Genomic DNA, 19,306 nt, shown 5'->3' with positions numbered 1-19,306 from the left:
GACTAAAACATCAAAAGCAATGGCAACAAAAGCCAAAATTGACAAATGGGATCTAATTAAACTAAAGAGCTTCTGCACAGCACAAGAAACAATCAGAGTAAACAGGCAACCTACAGAATGGGAGAAAATTTTTGCAATCTACCCATCTGACAAAGGGCTAATATCCAGAATCTACAAAGAACTTAAACAAATTTACAAGAAAAAAATAAACAACCCCATCAAAAAGTGGGCAAAGGATACGAACAGACACTTTTCAAAAGAAGACATTTGTGCAGCCAACAGACACGTGAAAAAATGCTCATCATCACTGGTCATCAGAGATGTATAAATCAAAACCACAATGAGATACCATCTCACACCAGTTAGAATGGCAATCATTAAAAAGTCAGGAAACAACAGATGCTGGGGAGGATGTGGAGAAAAAGGAATGCTTTTACACTGTTGGTGGGACTGTAAACTACTTCAGCCATTGTAGAAGACAGTATGGTGCTTCCTCAAGGATCTAGAACTGGAAATACAATTTGACCCAGCGATCCCATTACTGAGTATATACCCAAAGGATTATAAAGCATGCTACTATAAAGACACATGCACACGTATGTTTATTGAGGCACTATTCACAATAGCAAAGACTTGGAACCAATCCAATGTCCATAAATGATAGACTGGATTAAGAAAATGTGGCACATATATACCATGGAATACTATGCAGCCATAAAAAAGGATGAGTTTATGTACTTTGTAGCGACATGGATGAAGCTGGAAACCATCATTCTGAGCAAACCACAGCAAGGATAGAAAACCAAACATCGCATATTCTCACTCATAGGTGGGAACTGAACAATGAGAACCCCTGGACATGGGGTGGGGAACATCACACACCGGGTCCTGTCATGGGGTGGGGGGATGGGGGAGGGATAGCGGTAGGAGAAATATTTAGTGTAAATGACGAGTTAATGGGTGCAGCAAACCAACACGGCATATGTATACATATGTAACAAACCTGCATGTTGTGCACATGTACCCTAGAACTTAAACTATAACAAAAAAAAAATCCTTCAAAAAATAAATAAAACCAAAAAAAAAAAAAAAGATAAAACCCTTGTATTTTTCCAGTCTTGAATCTATCTTTATAATGATTAGCAAACACCTTGGGGAGCTTACTTGTACACATATGGCTCTATAACTGAAGAAACTATTTTGGTTTCCAGTGTTTGTTCATGTTGAACTCTAAGATTAAATATTTTGCATTTCAAATTGTGATGCGCATATAGCTCAGCTTGCTCATGACTACAGCAAACCAATACCAAAGACCGTTTAATAACAGAACACGTTCCTTTTTATACACATTCTTTCCCTAAAATAAACTCCAGAGAGGAGAACTGCTGCTCTCTGATTACCATTACCCTAACTTTATTTAACCAGGTATTTTTCAGGAAATAAAGGAATAGAGACAGAGACTTTATATGGAAAGCTTGGATCTATTTCCAAATACTGTCATACTTAAGATGTGAAGGCATTCTTCAGAGCGACATTTCAGATCCTGATCAAATTTCTAACATCTATGACCAAGTGCACAAACTTTTTAAAATGTGGGATTTGTATTTTTTCCTACATATAAATGTTTAATGAATTCAAAAGTGGTGTTCTGTATGAACCTGACCACATATTGGTCATTATACTATTCACTGAACTTTAAGACATTAAGATCTGTCTGGCATATCATGAAGGAAATGCCCAAAAATTTTTTTCTTTTTTTTTAAAATTTTTATTTTAGGTTCGGGGTTACATGTGAAGTTTTGTTATATAGGTAAACTTGTATCACAGGGGTTTGTTGTACAGATTATTACATCACCCACATATTAAGTCTATTATCCAATAGTTATTTTTTTTCAGCTCCTTTCCTTCCTCCCACCCTTCACCCTCTGAGAGGCCCCGGTGTGTGTTGCTCCCCTCTTTGTGTCCATGTGTTCTCATGATTACTTCCCACTTATAAGTGAGAACATGGGGTATTTTTTTGTTCCTGCATTAGGCACTTAAGGATAATGGCCTCCAGCTCCATCCACGTCCCTGCAAAGGAACATTCTTCTTTATGGACGCACAGTATTCCATGGTGTGTATATATCACATCTTCTTTATTCAGTCTACCACTGATTGGCAATTAGGTTGATTGCATTCTTTGCTATTGTGCTATTGTAAGCAGTAGTGCAATGAATGTACATGTGCGTGTGTCTTTATGACAGAATGATTTATATTCCTTCAGGTATACTCCCAGTAATGGCACTGCTAGGTTAAATGACAGTTCTGTCTTTAGCTCTTTGAGGAATCACCATACAGCTTTCCACAATGGTTGAGCTAATTTACACTTTCACCAACAGTGTATAAGTGTTCCCTTTTCCTTGCAATCTCACCAGCATCTGTTATTTTTCAACTCTGTATTAATAGCAGCCATTCTGGCTGCTATGAGATGGTATCTCATTGTGGTTTTGATTTGCATTTCTCTAATGATCAGTGATTTTGAGCTTTTATTCATATGCTTGTTGGCTGCATGTATGCCTTCTTTTGAAAAGTGTCTGTTCATGTCCTTTGCCCACTTTTTAATGGTTTTATTTTTTTCTTGTAAATAGATGCTGGATATTAGACCTTTGTCAGATGCATAGTTTGTGAATATTTTCTCCCATTCTGTAGGTTGTCTGTTTACTCTGTTGATAGTTTATTTTTGCCGTGCAGAAGCTCTTAATTTTAATTAGATCCCTCTTGCCAATTTTTGCTTTTGTTGTGATTGCTGTTAGCATCTTTGTCATGAAATCTTTGCCATTCCTATGTCCATGATGGTATTGCTAGGTTGTCTTCCAGGGTTTTGATCGTTTTGGGTTTTACATTTAAGTCTTTAATTCATCTTGAGTTGATTTTTGTATATGGTGTAAGGGAGAGTTGCAGCTTCAGTCTTCTGCTTATGGCTAGCCAGTTATCCCAGCACCATTTATTAAATAGGGAGTCTTTTCCCCAATGCTTGTTTTTCGTCAGCCTTGTTGAAGATCAGATGGTCATAGGTGTGTGGCCTTACTTCTAGGCTCTCTATTCTGTTCCACTGGTCTATGTGCCTGTTTTTGTACTATAAAAAGGAATGAACTATCTCAGAAACTTACTATTCAAATACAGGCTAGATGACCTCTTGATAGGAATTCAGGGAATTCAAACATCAGATGGGTTGGTCTAGACAAGTGAAGCTGAAAGCTGATTAAGTAAGAATCACCTGGGGAAGCTTTTAAACTCCTACTCCTTTTCATGTCATAGTTCAGAAGTTATTAATTCTCAAGCTATTTCTTTGAACTGTTAATTGAACTTTTAACTGTAACATCTACCTATTACTTCTACTCCCCACTACACAAAATATACTTGCTTATCTACAATATAAATATTCTGTTCATAGATTTAATGACAGTACAATTTTGCCTTGTGATAGTATGAATTTTCACTAATTTGACTGTACTACTACTGTCTATATTAGCTTACAAACTCATAGAGGGCAAAAATTATGTCCCTTCCCTTGTATTTCATATATGTTCAGCCAAATACAAGAGCCCTAAAGAGTTTACTTCTTCTTAAATTTAGATTGAGAGTTAGGTGTGGTGGTGCATCCCTGTAATCCCAATTACTTGGGAGGCTAAGGTGGGAGAATCCCTTGAACCAAGGAGTTTGAGACCAGCCTGTGCAATATAGAGAGACTCCATCTCAAAGGTAGAAAGGAAAGAAAGGAGGAAAAGAAAAAAAAGACAGAAAGCATTTAGTAATGGCATTATATTTGATTTTATAAATTTGATTCCCAATCTAACCAGAGCTAAAGTTGCAAACTGAATTTCCAGGAATGCCTTAAAAGATAAAATCCTGGAATGCAGTTTCCAGTAGTTGGTTACAATTTGTGTAACAACAAAACCAATTTATTTCAGAAAGAATTTTTTTAACTTGATGAATAAAACAATAACTCTTTCCACATCATGCAACTCTTGCCAAGTTATCTATTAATTATAACTCTGCCCAACATTTGCATGGAAAGATAGTGTGCTTGAAAAGAGTCCAAAATCGATTGCCTCCTTTAATGTTCTGTTCTGAAAATTGAAAACATAAATGAAAATTTAATATTCCTTAATATTAGGAAAAGTAATGTCCTAATTCCTCTACCTTTAAGGTGCAAGGTTATTTTTAGAGCTACATTTTGAACTCATTATAAATTGTAAAGTTTTAGGGGAAACACAGCACTAAAATCCAAAACAGCCAAATGTTTTTCTTTGAGTTTTCAATGTTTTCCAAAAGACTGGCATTAGATGCCTTTAAAGAATTACTCTTGCAAATTTGAAAATAAGAAGTGAAAAAATAGCTATTTTTTTTAAAAAATGAAAGATTTTATTTAGTTTCCCTAAGTGAAATTACTATGTTCCTTTTGCTTTGAAAGAGTAAATGCCAAACAATCAAGGAAACTATTTAAAGTAATGGTGTATGGGTCATTCATTTATTTAACTTGGCAGCAATAAGTTTCTGATCCTCTAATCCCCAATAGGTTTCCTCATTACAGAAACCATTGTCCAAACTGGGAGTCAAAGAGTGTTACCAAAAACAGATAAGTGATTAAGTAAACTGCTGATGGAAGGAGAAATACCAGGGTAGGTAAGTTTAATTTTTTCTCAAGAATTTTTAATGAGTGAATGGAAGTTTAGTCACTGTGACAATAGGCCTGACACCTTTCACAAACAATAAATATCTTTCACTTTAAACAATGACTGAAATATCACAATGTCTTAATTTAAAACTCCTATCTCATCTCATTTAAATGAATGAGAGACAGAAAGACCTCTGGCTTTCTATCTGCAGCGTCCAGATAGGAAAGGTCCTAGACAGGAAGAAAGGACATCACCTCATTATCAATTGTCTCATTTCGTTTTCTGTTGCCATAACAGAATGTCCGAGACTGGGTAATTTATAAGGAAAATAAGTTTATTTGGCTCATTGTTCTGTAGGCTGGGAAGTCCAAGAGCATGGCAGCAACTTCTGGGGAGAGCCTTCCCACTACATCACGACATTGTGTAGAAAAGAAGAAGGGTGGCCAGGCACGGTGGCTCATGCCTGTAATCCCAGCACTTTGGGAGGCCCAGGCACTTTGGGAGGCCCAGGCCGGTGGACCACGAGGTCAGGAGATCAAGACCATCCTAGCCAACGTGGTGAAACCCTGTCTCTACTAAAAATACAAAAAAATTAGCCAGGCTTGGCAGCATGCGCCTGTAGTCCCAGCTACTTGGGAGGCTGAGGCAGGAGAATTGCTTGAACCCGGGAGGCGGAGACTGCAGTGAACCAAGATCATGCCACTGCACTCCAGCCTGGCGACAGAGCAAGACTCTGTCTCAAAAAAAAAAAAAAAAAAAAAAAAAAAGGAAGAAGAAAGGCAAGTAAATCGTGTGCTAAGGAGATATTAAGAATGTTATAAAGTTCATATGGAACTAAAAAAGAGCCCGCATTGCCAAGACAATCCTAAGTCAAAAGAACAAAGCTGGAGGCATCACGCTACCTGACTTCAAGCTATACTACAAGGCTACAGTAACCAAAACAGCATGGTACTGGTACCAAAACAGAGATATAGACCAATGGAACAGAACAGAGCCCTCAGAAATAACACCACACATCTACAGCCATCTGATCTTTGACAAACCTGAGAGAAACAAGAAATGGGGAAAGGATTCCCTATTTAATAAATGGTGCTGGGAAAATTGGCTAGCCATAAGTAGAAAGCTGAAACTGGATCCTTTCCTTACTCCTTATACGAAAATTAATTCAAGATGGATTAGAGACTTAAATGTTAGACCTAATACCATAAAAACCCTAGAAGAAAACCTAGGTAATACCATTCAGGACATAGGCATGGGCAAGGACTTCATGTCTAAAACACCAAAAGCAACGGCAACAAAAGCCAAAATTGACAAATGGGATCTAATTAAACTAAAGAGCTTCTGCACAGCAAAAGAACTACCATCAGAGTGAACAGGCAACCTACAGAATGGGAGAAAATTTTTGCAATCTACTCATCTGACAAAGGGCTAATATCCAGAACCTATAAAGAACTCAAACAAATTTACAAGAAAAAAACAAACAACCCCATCAAAAAGTGGGCAAAGGATATGAACCAGACAGTTCTCAAAGGAAGACATGCATACAGCCAACAGACACATGAAAAAATGCTCATCATCACTGGCCATCAGAGAAATGCAAATCAAAACCACAATGAGATACCATCTCACACCAGTTAGAATGGCAATCATTAAAAAGTCAGGAAATAACAGGTGCTAGAGAGGATGTGGAGAAATAGGAACACCTTTACACTGTTGGTGGGATTGTAAACTAGTTCAACGATTATGGAAAACAGTATGGCGATTCCTCAAGGATCTAGTACTAGAAGTACCATATGACCCAGCCATCCCATTACTGGTTATATACCCAAAGGATTATAAATCATGCTGCTATAAAGACACATGCACACGTATGTTTACTGTGGCACTATTCACAATAGCAAAGACTTGGAATCAACCCAAATGTCCATCAGTGACAGACTGGATTAAGAAAATGTGGCACATATACACCATGGAATACTATGCAGCCATCAAAAAGGATGAGTTTGTGTCCTTTGTAGGGACATGGATGCAGCTGGAAACCATCATTCTCAGCAAACTATCGCAAGAACAGAAAACCAAACACCGCATGTTCTCACTCATAGGTGGGAACTGAACAATGAGATCACTTGGACTCGGGAAGGGGAACATCACACACCGGGGCCTATCATGGGGAGGGGGCAGGGGGGAGGGATTGCATTGGGAGTTATACCTGATGTAAATGATGAGTTGATGGGTGCTGACGAGTTGATGGGTGCAGCACACCAACATGGCACAAGTATACATATGTAACAAACCTGCACGTTGTGCACATGTCCCCTAGAACTTAAAGTATAATAATAATAAAAAATAAAAATAAAAAAAAGAATAAGTTAAACTTGTTTTTATTATATTACAACCTGCTCTGGAGAGAACTCCCTCCCTCCTGTAAAAACTAATTAACTCCCTTGAGAATTAACTCATTCCTGGGATAAGGGCATTCGTTTATTCATGAGGATAGAGCCCTGATGACCCAATCACTTCTTAAAGTCCACACCTCTTAATAATGTTACATTAGCAAATAAGTTTCTAACACATGAACTTTTGTGGGACACAGTCAAACCACAGCAATAATATAACACCAAACTGTTAATGCAACTTTTCGTGAGCCCATCAATATTCAGCATATTAACTGGCTCACTACTGTCATACATAGTGGCTTCTCTCTCTCTAGGAAATAAGAAATCAAAATAGGACTCACACTAGGACTGTCTAGCTGTGTCCTGTACCACTTCTGCTGTTCCCTGGAAGAAAACAGAAGGAACAAAGAAGGGATCATGATAGCTTCCCACTCAGTTGCTCAATCTTTGTTCGTTCTATTATAAGAACAATTTCCAAAAGTTTCATTCCTATATCAATCTTTACTTAATAATGTGAAGGGGAACTTTTTTCTAACTATCCTATCAAAATGAACTCTTCCATCTATTACTCCCCATTACACAAAATATACTTGTATCACTGCTCATCTACAACATAAATATTCTGTTTGTAGGTTTATGACAGTATAATTTTGCCTTGTGATAGTATTAATTTTCACTAATTTGACTGTACTACGGGTGTCTAAATTAGCATACAATCTTTTAAGAGGGCAGAGATTCTGTCCGCTTTCTTTGTATTTCATCTATGTCAAGCTGTTAATTCACAATTATATCCATGAAGAAGCAATGTTGTGTTAATTATTCCACTTGCGGCAGTCTCCCTCTGCATTCCTTAAACTCTGCCCAAATGCCCTCTGCCCTGATCAGTCCCCCAGGAGCTGACCTCTGTGGACTGTATCACCCAAGTTTCCTTGCCTTCTGGCTCTCAATGAGGATCCACTATGAGGAGGGACAAACAGGAGATGAGACTGTGGGAGGAGAAAGAATTTGAAGTTTTATTACCTACCTCACCCAACACTCCTTCCTGCCTTGTAGCAGTTCTGGGAAGAGCCATAGCTTCTTCTATCAGGCAACCCCTTTTCCATGGCTCCAGCAGGCTCCAAGTTCCACTAACACAGTTCACTCCCTTGCCCCTTCCAGCGGAAGGGCAATAACAAGTTGTACTGTCACTAGTCCCTGGGTACGTCACCATCTCTGGTTGGTTTTCTTAATGCTGCTCACTCCTATGTAACTAGTCGCTTCATTAAACTTCATTTTAAGGTGTGTCATCTGTTTCCTGCTAGGACTCTAATACAGCACTTTAATATAAATAAATTACTAAAACTCTCCAATCCTTAAAAAGAGAAAGCATGCTTCACATATTTCATATGAAGCATAAAGTCTTCACTTAATTCCAAGAGTTGAAGTCAAATTGAGACAGTCTTCAGATATCATACACAGCACTTCAGTTGAAAAAAGAAGGAAAAATATTTAACACAAGTAAGTTTTTTTTTTTTAATTTAAAGTTTCTTCTTATATGGTCACACCTCATTTTATTGCACTTCACTTTACTGCACTTCACAGATACTGCATTTTTTACAAATTGAAGGTTTGTAGCAAACCTGTGTCAAGCAAGTCTACCCGTGCCATTTTTCCAACAGCATACATAGTCACACATTTTGTGGCTGTGTGTCACATTTTGGTAATTCTTGCAATATTTCAGACTTTTTCATTAAGGTTATATCTGTTATGATGATCTGTGATCAGTGATCTTTCATGTTACTATTATAACTGTTGTGGGGTACCACAAACCACACCCATATAATAAGACGACAATCCTAATCCATATCATGTTGTTTGTATTCTCACTGTACCAAATAACATTTGTGATTCATGGGCAGGGGTCAAAATATCAAGATGAACAGGAGTTTGGAAGAAGTTTATTCTAGCCCTCACAGATGACTTTTGGGGGTTCAAGACTTCAGTGGAGGAAATAACTGCAGATGTGGTGGAAACAGTGAGAGAATTATTAGAATTAGAAGTGGGATCTGAAGATGTGACTGAATTGCTGAAATCTCATTATCAAACTTGAACAGATAAGGAATTGCTCCTTATGAATTAGCAAATAAAGTGGTTTACTGAGATGAAATCTACTTTTGGTGATGATGCTGTGAACACTGTTGAAATGACAAGAAAGTATTTAGAATATTATGTACACTTAGTTGATAAAGCAGAAGCACGGCTTGAGAAGACTGAGTCCAATTTTGAAAGATATTCTACTATTGGTTAAATGCTATCAAACAGCATCACAGGCTATCTTTCCTGAAAGGGAGTCAGTTGATGCAGCAATCTTCTTTGTTGTCTTATTTTAAGAAAATGCTGCAGCCACTCCAACCATCAGCAACTGCCACCCTGATCAGTCAGTAGCCACAATCATGAAGGCAAGACACTTGGCCAGCAAAAAGAGTATGACCTGCTGAAGGCTTGGATGACCATTAGCATTTTTAGCAATAAAATATTTGAGGAATGTATATTTTTAAAGACATAATGTTGTGTACACTTCATAGACTACTGTATTATGTAAACAAAAGTTTTGTATGTACTAAGAAACCAAAATGTTCATGAGACTTACTTGATTATGATATTTGCTTTATTAAGGTGGTCTGGAACCAAACCTGTGATACTCCCAAGGTGTACCTGTAATGAGGTTGTTATCCATTCTGCGTAACAAGATGGAGCACATACAAAGAGTTGCTAATTAGAAATTCTTTATCTTATTTCTTGCAGTGATGTTTAGTAAGGTACTAATCTTTCTGATTCTCTATTCTTACTTGTGCAGAACTTAACTCCACAGACTTGTAAGGAACAAATAAGATAATGAATGTAAAGATTCCATCTAAATGTGTAGTATTTTCTAGAAACTACATGTACACTATAAAAAAGGTGTTTTTTTTTGTTTTTTTTTTTTTTTTGTGGGGGCAGTTGTATCTTGTATCTAGCTAATATCAAGATTCAAGATTCTCTTTCAGAATACTTTCTGTGTGGACAGGTCTGCCTCTACGCATCTTCCAAAAGAATGTCTCTTTCCAAGTATAAAACATCCGATTTTATTCTCAACATAGCTTACAGAAATGCAAAATTGATAGAAAGGCTCTTTCTAATTCACGACATTTCACTACTAACCGCCCTGCCCACAAAAAAACTTTTTGATAGTGTTCCTGTAGTTTCTAGAAAATAGTACACATTTAGATGGAGACTTTACATTCATTATCTTATTTGATCCTTACAAGTCTGTGGAGTTAAGCAAGTTTTCCACAGGTAAGGACAGAGGATCAGAAAGGTATTTAGCACCTTACTAAACATCACTTCAGGTAAATAAGATAATTTTTTTTCTTTTTTTTTTTTTTTTGAGATGGAGTCTTGCTTTGTCACCCAGGCTGGACTGCAGTGGCAGGATCTCCACTCACTACAAGCTCTGCCTCCCGGGTTCACGCCATTCTCCTGCCTCAGCCTCCCGAGTAGCTGGGACTACAGGCACCCACCACCAGCCCCGGATAATTTTTTGTATGTTTAATAGAGACAGGGTTTCACCGTGTTAGCCAGGATGGTCTCGTTCTCCCAACCTCGTGATCCACCCACCTGGGCCTCCCAAAGTGCTGGGATTACAGGCATGAGCCACCACGCCCCCTAAATAAGATAATTTCTAATTACTGTATTACAGTGGAACAACACTAGGAACAATACTAGTTATTCTCATTAGTAATTTAATATAGAGCCTGCAAGTAATCAAATAGCAAATGCCTACATGCACACTACTATCCCACACACTAAAACAAAGGGAATACTAAAAGGCATCAACAGATCACATGGATATTATATACGGTACAGCAAAACAACAACAACAACAACAAAAAAAACAAAACATAAATAAATACCTAAAATGAAAGTAGTTTTCTCTCAGAGGGGAAATAAAATAAAATGTATATTTCCTTGAAAAATGCTTCCTTTAACATATACACAGAAAAAACACTTGGGTGAGGGGCTCATAGGATGAATCAGCAGGACGGTAAGAAAGACAAGGGGGCACAAAACTTTCTACATAAACAGTAATAGCTAGTCAGAGTAGCTTTGTCATTTACTCAGTTAATATTAATTGTATAAGCTATAGGCCAAGGTACTTTAAGAGATACTATGATAAATAGGAAAAATTTTTTGCATTCAAGCAGCTTCCAGCCTAGTTGGAAAGATAACACAGTCACAGATAAAACACTCATTTATTGATTCAACATTTCCTGAGTAGTTGCAGAAAGGCACTGAGTTTGGCACCCTGAGAAATGCAAAGATGAATGAAAAACAGCCTAGCCCTCCAGGAAGTTAACAGTCTGCTAGAGAAGATAACATAGGTATGCAGGTTTTGAATGAAGAACGTCAGAAGTGCTATAGGAATGATCCAAATATTATGCTATGTGATTTCCAAACGAGGGGGAAGTGATTCCTAAGTGGGGATTTGGGGAAGATGGCAGGGAGTAGACATTTGAGCTAGATAGCTTTTAAAGATTACACAGGATTTGAGTACTCACTGACGGGGAGGAAAGGCATTCTAAGTGAGAATCAACTGCGTTGTAAAGACAGACTCTGGAAAGTAAAGGGAAGGTAGGAGTAGTGAGTACAAAGGGTTTTTTTTTAGAGGGATCCAAATTATATGAAGGTGTTTACTGGGAAGGAGAGAGAGGTCAAATTACAGGGATACTCAAATGGGAATCTAAAGAGCTTATGTTGTTTATAGGATATGGGACATAAGAAAAGGTAGAAGAACACAGAGTATCTTAAAAGAGTTCTAAAGTCAATGATAAGGAAAGAAAAACTGGGTTTATAATTAGAGAACATATAATTTAGTTAAGTCTGAAAGAGCAGACATGATTCTGACAGGCTGTTACAGGTTATGTAAATTTATGAAAGTCATGATTCAGCCAGGCCAGCAATTCCTTGGTTGCTGCCGTTCCCTCGAAATCTTGGGAACTGGATCATTTTTGGTACCTTTTTAGATATGCTATCTGTGAAATGACACTGGCCTGAATAAACCCAAACCTCAGGAACTAAGGCTTTAACATACACACTTTAACACACACGTAGACACAATCACATGCTCCCCAAATTCCCTTCAACATCCTTTTTGGTAGAACATTTTTATTGTTTGCTACTTTTTGTTTGTTTGTTTATCTGCATTTCCTTGCTGCTATTTTTTATAATTATAAAATACAAATTAATACAACTTCAATGTAGGAAATCTAGTCTTTCATTGTTATCCATTTTAATACTGACTTAATAACCACAATATGAATGTACTAACACTCACTGCTACAATTCTATACAGAGAGCCAGGGTGTCTGAAAACGGGCCATATGTTCAAGACTGGTATATGAATCAGCACAAAGATAATACTGGTCTCTTCAAGAATCACTTGGGGCTATACTCCTAAAAGAAGAAGAAAACTGCTTCTAGACTACCTCCAGAATTCTCCTGGAATGTGTGAGTTAAAGAGGACCAAAGTAGTCTCTTAGGACTCAAAAAAATTACTGAATATAGTAAGCACCAATCCAGATCACGAGTTGGATATTCAGCCCCTAGGGGTCCACAAATCTAGGCATATTCACAGATAAATTTATTTTTTATCAGGGATTACCTAGATTAGAATAATTTCAACCTAAATTAATTTTAATGGATTAGGGCTAAACTCAGAAAAATCTATGAGTCAAACATTGTTGGGTTTTACATTAGGCCAGTCTGATGTAGAGGTCAACAGCATAAGCTTTAAACTCTGTCAAAATGAATATGAAACTTAGCTATGATTTACTGTAATTGTGTTTTCTTATGAAAGCCACTAAACCCTTCTGAGATTTAAGAAAACAGCAATCATATAACACCTGTAAGAATTAAATTTGAAAATTAATGTATGGAAGACTGTCATCCAATGGCAGTTTATTATTAACAGGCAATCACCATGATACCATTTCATACAGAAATCTATTGCCCATAAAGAATTAGTGCTTTTCATTGATTAAATTATTAAAGAACAAGCAAAGAAAGCAAGGTATGGAGAAATCCTGAATGTTCTACAATGTATCATATTTATTCTTCAAGGTCCATCTCCATGAAGCGTTTTGTATTCCCCTTAATTTCATAGTCTCTTCCTTTGAAACCCATAGCCTGGGTTTAGATATCTCATAAGCACTTCTCATACTCTGGATTAGTCATACATGTTCTTTTCTTACCAGCCACTCTCTCCTGCTCCTCACCTTGCTCTACCTCTTAGAGCTAGGGCTTTTAACCTGAGCAGTGTAAATGTCCTAAATTTATATACAAAATTAATGTTTCTGTATACCATATATAAATATATTTTCCTGGAGAAAATCCATAGTTTTCATCAAATTCTCATAAAAACTCTGAAAGTCAAAAAAGGTAAGGAACTCTTGTCTAGGGAATAGACTGATTTACTCATCCTTTTCTCCTCTACGGTGCTACGTATTTACGTTGCATATGAATCAAAATTTATTGATATAATGGTTTAATAATAAATCATAAAATAAATTTTAGGTTTTAAATCTTCTTTTATTTTTATTTATTTTTGAAACAGGGTCTTACTCTATCACCCAGTTTGGAGTGCAACGGCTTGAATACAGCTCACTGCAGCCTCGACCTTCAGGGCTCAAGTGATCTTCCTGCCTTAGCCTCCTAAGTAGCTGGGACCACCAGTGCACGCCACCACTCCCAGATGACTTTTTTTCCTTTAATTCTTTTGTACAGATGGGGTCTCGTTATATTGCCCAGGCTGGTCTTGAACTCCTGGGTTCAAGTGATCGTCCTGCCTCGGCCTCCTAAAGTGCTGGGATTATAGGTATGAGCCGCCACACCTGGCATTAATGCAGTCTTTCAAAGTATATTTTCTTGCTTGGTCTTCCTTTAATGTAAAAAATACATTAAGAATAGTGGTTATCAGAGGCTGGGGAGAACGGAGGATCCACAGAGAGTTACTGGTTTTTGGGTTTTTTTGGGGGGGACAGAATCTTGCTCTCCTGCCCAGGCTGGAGTGCAGTGGTGTGATCTTGGCTCACTGCAAGCTCCACCTCCCGGGTTCACGCCATTCTCCTGTCTCAGACTCCCGAGTAGCTGGGACTACAGGTGCCCACCACCACACCCAGCTAATTTTTTTGCATTTTTAGTAGAGATGGGGTTTCACTGTGTTAGCCAGGATGGTCTCGATCTCCTGACCTCGTGATCCACCCACCTCGGCCTCCCAAAGTGCTGGGATTACAGGCGTGAGCCACAGCACCCGACCACAGAGTTACTGTTTAATGGCTCCAAAGTTTCAGCTTGAGAAGATGAAGGCGATGGCAGTGGTGATGGCTGCACAACAGTGTCAATATATTAATAGTACTACTTAACTGTTCTGCACATTTCACCACCACAACAAAAAAAGACTGTCTTACTCTCATGTAGTATTAATTGCCTATTACATGGCAGACTCTTCATCAGAGGAAAGGAAAAAAGAAATACACTGGTTAAATTTTAGGATATAAGAAAGAATGGGGAAGAAAATCTCAACCTCTATCTATATACAATGCTGGTGCTGGAGTATAAATACAAACTAAAATAGGGTAATTTAATCATAAATCTTGTCCAAAGGAGCTTAAAGAAAAGTAAATGGAGAAAAAGACTGCTTAGGCAACATCAGTTTATCTGTGTGAGGTAACTTAAACTTTTCCAAGGTGCCAAGTCACTACTCGAGGCATAAATGATAATTTAGCCCAATTTTACTAATGTATTATCTATATGAATAATGTAAGCATTTTGTATGCTTGCAAAAGGCATTCCAAGGTATCAGAAGCACATTTTTTTTAAATGAACATTTGGTAAATATTCTCAAAATTTGTAAATATAAAATCCTAAAATGATAAATACCTTAAAAAGAAAATAGCAAAAAAAGAAAGAAAAATCACAGTATGAAAAAATGAATTATTTTCATATATCATTTTACTCCCATCTCATACTTTACAGCCTGCCTTACCAAAGAAAAAGTCTCAGACTCCATTAAGATTATAAATATGTTAAAACAGCAAAAGTATCTCTATTAATAAGGTTATACCTGATATTTCCAATAACATGTATATTTTGTCAAAAACTTTGATTCTAAACCTTTTAATCATTAAATGTCAATGATATTGTTTGGTAATCAGCATATAACTAATTAGCAAAGATACTTTAAAATTCCATTATTTTCCCAGAAATCCTTTCATATATGAGAGATTTGCAACTATTTCTCTAGTGGAATCTAGGAAAATCTTTAGAAACAGATTCAATATAACGGGTAACTACTGTACTAATATTTAAATTCTGTATCATAAAAAAGATATGCACTACCATATTGAAGTATTATGTATTTGATATAAGCTATGTTTATTTTTTCTTGACTTTAATATTAATTAGCAGACTATAAGATTCTCCCACAGTTGTATTTACCAAAAAGCCAATTTTCCTTATATTTATTCTTATTCAGTGTTCACTCAATAAATATTTACCAAGTGCCTGTCATGTACCAGTGGTATAAATGCTGCACAGCAGTGAACCAGTCATGTTCTGCCTAAAAAATACTTAATGCTACTGCTTTCCCAGAACACAGATTTATACTACCACCTTTGTGAAGTGTTAGAGCAGACGGATAGCTAGACATGAGCAGGAAAGAGAGCGCCTGAGAAAAGGAGGACTAGAAAATCTCACATCCCAGAGACCACCCAAAACCTGCATGCTGGGTATGAGTAGACAGGAGCGGAAATACCTATGCAGAAAGGAACACCCTGAAATACCCCTTAAGATGCCCAGTAATTGCTCACTCTATAGTTAACCTGTCAGAATGTAGCTAGCTACATGCTGATAAGGAGGGAAAGAGGGCAAAGGGGAAATTCTTAAGAGATACACAGGCACAGCAAGTACAGATTTAACCGCTATACGACCTTCCTGGGGTGGCAGTAAGGAGCAACAATGCCATTAAGTAGACTTCATATCGAACACAGGGCACACACATGTGCATCAACTCAGAGTAAGAGAATCCCACAAAACTGTGGCAGGAACTAATCAGGGACAAGGTAGAGACTTAAAGCAGAAGTAGGAAACTAGCCAAAGACAAAGGCCGAGACTTGAGACAGACAGGAACTTAAAGAAAGAGTTCAACACAATGAAAACTGCAATGTTGAACTCTTAGGGCTGTTGGCTCATTTTCTTTCAAGCAGCTCACTCTGCCTCCTCTTTCAGAGCGTACTGTCTCTGCTACTACTTAACCCTTGCTGCTCCTACTGCTGTTTTTCCAGCCTGCTCCTCTCTTGGCATGTACTTTCTTCAATAAATTCTCTGTTCTTTTTGCTAAAATTGTCTCTTGGACAAATTCTTTCTCCCAAGAACAACAAGAACCAGAGACTTTGCTCTTCCTAGTAACAAAAGTGTAATGGTTTTGTAAATATACTTATTCTGGTAATATTTTGAATAATTTATGCTTCTGATCTCTAATGAAAAATTTATAAGTGAATGAATATTTTTAAGATAAAATATTTGCCTGATGTGGAGTTTGTGTTTTGGTATAGCAATAACAACACATCAAAAAAAGTACAAATTACTTTAAACTTTGAAGATTTACCTGTTATAGGAATATTCTGTGAGACTGATAGCTGCACATCTCCAGTTCCCGGTGGCATGTCAACAACTAAGTAGTCCAGTTGACCCCAATCTACCTAAAAAGATCACATAGATTATATCATTGTATAAAAATTCAATGTTGAATAGTGATGTAAACAAAATTAATGGGTTAATAACAAATCTAAAATCATAGCTATCACTTGAGCCATTGCTAGGTGCAAGGCACTTTGCTAAGTCCGAAGGATACATGGATGAATAAATGACAGGCCCTTCCACTAGGAGGCCTTCTTTGAATGGCAAGTTTAAATTTCCAGATGACTCATCCCCATACATACATGCTAATGTTGAACTCATTTCCCAGTAGGCTTCTATTTAGGACCATTCACTTATTTTTACTGGGTGTAGCCCACATTTTGCCTAAAGAAGGTATTAGCTTTTTGTCCTTTTTTTTTTTAATTTTGCATTTCCCATGCTAATATAATTTTTTTAAGTTTATATTTCCTTCACAAAAATACAATAATGAAAACCAAAATTTAATAATAAAAATTTTAATATAACTTGAGTCCCAATATTATTAAGGTTTTATTTCTTTCTTTCAAGGCATTTATTTATACCCAGAAAATTCGCCTATATAACGAAGTCCTTAATGCTCAACCTTCATTTAGATAGGTCTCAAGGGTACCTCAGGTTCTTTTTTTTTTTTTTTTTTTTTTTTTTTAATTTATTTATTATTATTATACTTTAAGTTGTAGGGTACATGTGCATAACGTGCAGGTTTGTTACATATGTATACTTGTGCCATGTTGCTGTGCTGCACCCATCAACTCGTCATTTACATCAGGTATAACTCCCAATGCAATCCCTCCCCCCTCCCCCCTCCCCATGATAGGCCCCGGTGTGTGATGTTCCCCTTCCTGAGTCCGAGTGATCTCATTGTTCAGTTCCCACCTATGAGTGAGAACATGCGGTGTTTGGTTTTCTGTTCTTGTGATAGTTTGCTAAGAATGATGGATTCCAGCTGCATCCAAGTCCCTACAAAGGACTCAAACTCATCCTTTTTTATGGCTGCATAGTATTCCATGGTGTATATGTGCCACATTTTCTTAATCCAATCTGTCACTGATGGACATTTGGGTTGATTCCAAGTCTTTGCTATTGTGAATAGTGCTGCAATAAACATACGTGTGCATGTGTCTTTATAGCAGCATAATTTGTAATCCTTTGGGTATATACCCAGTAATGGGATGGCTGGGTCATATGGTACATCTAGTTCTAGATCCTTGAGGAATCGCCATACTGTTTTCCATAATGGTTGAACTAGTTTACAATCCCACCAACAGTGTAAAAGTGTTCCTATTTCTCCACATCCTCTCCAGCACCTGTTGTTTCCTGACTTTTTAATGATTGCCATTCTAACTGGTGTGAGATGGTATCTCATGGTGGTTTTGATTTGCATTTCTCTGATGGCCAGTGATGATGAGCATTTTTTCATGTGTCTGTTGGCTGTATGAATGTCTTCTTTTGAGAAATGTCTGTTCATGTCCTTTGCCCACTTTTTGATGGGGTTGTTTGTTTTTTTCTTGTAAATTTGTTTGAGTTCTTTGTAGGTTCTGGATATTAGCCCTTTGTCAGATGAGGAGATTGCAAAAATTTTCTCCCATTCTGTAGGTTGCCTGTTCACTCTGATGGTAGTGTCTTTTGCTGTGCAGAAGCTCTTTAGTTTAATGAGATCCCATTTGTCAATTTTGGCTTTTGCTGCTGTTGCTTTTGGTGTTTTAGACATGAAATCTTTGCCCATGCCTATGTCCTGAATGGTACTACCTAGGTTTTCCTCTAGGATTTTTATGGTATTAGGTCTAACATTTAAGTCTCTAATCCATCTTGAATTAATTTTCGTATAAGGAGTAAGGAAAGGATCCAGTTTCAGCTTTCTACTTATGGCTAGCCAATTTTCCCAGCACCATTTATTAAATAGGGAATCCTTTCCCCATTTCTTGTTTCTCTCAGGTTTGTCAAAGATCAAATGGCTGTAGATGTGTGGTATTATTTCTGAGGACTCTGTTCTGTTCCATTGGTCTATATCTCTGTTTTGGTACCAGTACCATGCTGTTTTGGTTACTGTAGCCTTGTAGTATAGTTTGAAGTCAGGTAGCGTGATGTCTCCAGCTTTGTTCTTTTGGCTTAGGATTGTCTTGGAGATGCGGGCTCTTTTTTGGTTCCATATGAACTTTAAAGCAGTTTTTTCCAATTCTGTGAAGAAACTCATTGGTAGCTTGATGGGGATGGCATTGAATCTATAAATTACCTTGGGCAGTACCTCAGGTTCTTTACTCCTCAGATACTTCTTTCCTTTAATGGAGTCCCTAGTCTCCATTAATGGCCCAAGGATCTTCTCAATTGTAAAGCAGAAATGTGGAATCACACTAACTCTTCCTTTTCCTTCACTATCTCTAATCAGTTATTCTGCCTTCTAAAAATCTCTCAAACACACCCACTTCTCCGTTTCTCCACTGCCAAGAACCCAAGTGAGGCCACCACCATCTATTATTATTAAAGCCTCCTAAACAACCT

The 19,306-nt window shown here is 37.4% G+C and overlaps 1 protein-coding gene across 5 annotated transcripts in view; it reads right to left on the bottom strand.

The window, feature by feature from the left end:
• The window catches only part of NUBPL (NUBP iron-sulfur cluster assembly factor, mitochondrial), a 295,919-nt gene that overhangs the window by 88,647 nt on the left and 187,966 nt on the right, over positions 1-19,306 (bottom strand). For all 5 annotated transcript variants that reach the window (XM_077940878.1, XM_077940880.1, XM_015143512.3 and 2 more), the window contains one exon: positions 16,737-16,830. In XM_077940878.1, the coding sequence (XP_077797004.1) occupies positions 16,737-16,830 (94 nt within the window). The remainder of the gene's footprint in view (positions 1-16,736; positions 16,831-19,306) is intronic.

The sequence above is a fragment of the Macaca mulatta genome, chromosome 7 (genome assembly GCF_049350105.2).
Source record: "Macaca mulatta isolate MMU2019108-1 chromosome 7, T2T-MMU8v2.0, whole genome shotgun sequence".
NCBI lineage: Eukaryota > Metazoa > Chordata > Mammalia > Primates > Cercopithecidae > Macaca > Macaca mulatta.
This window is presented reverse-complemented; position numbering and strand designations above follow the sequence as displayed.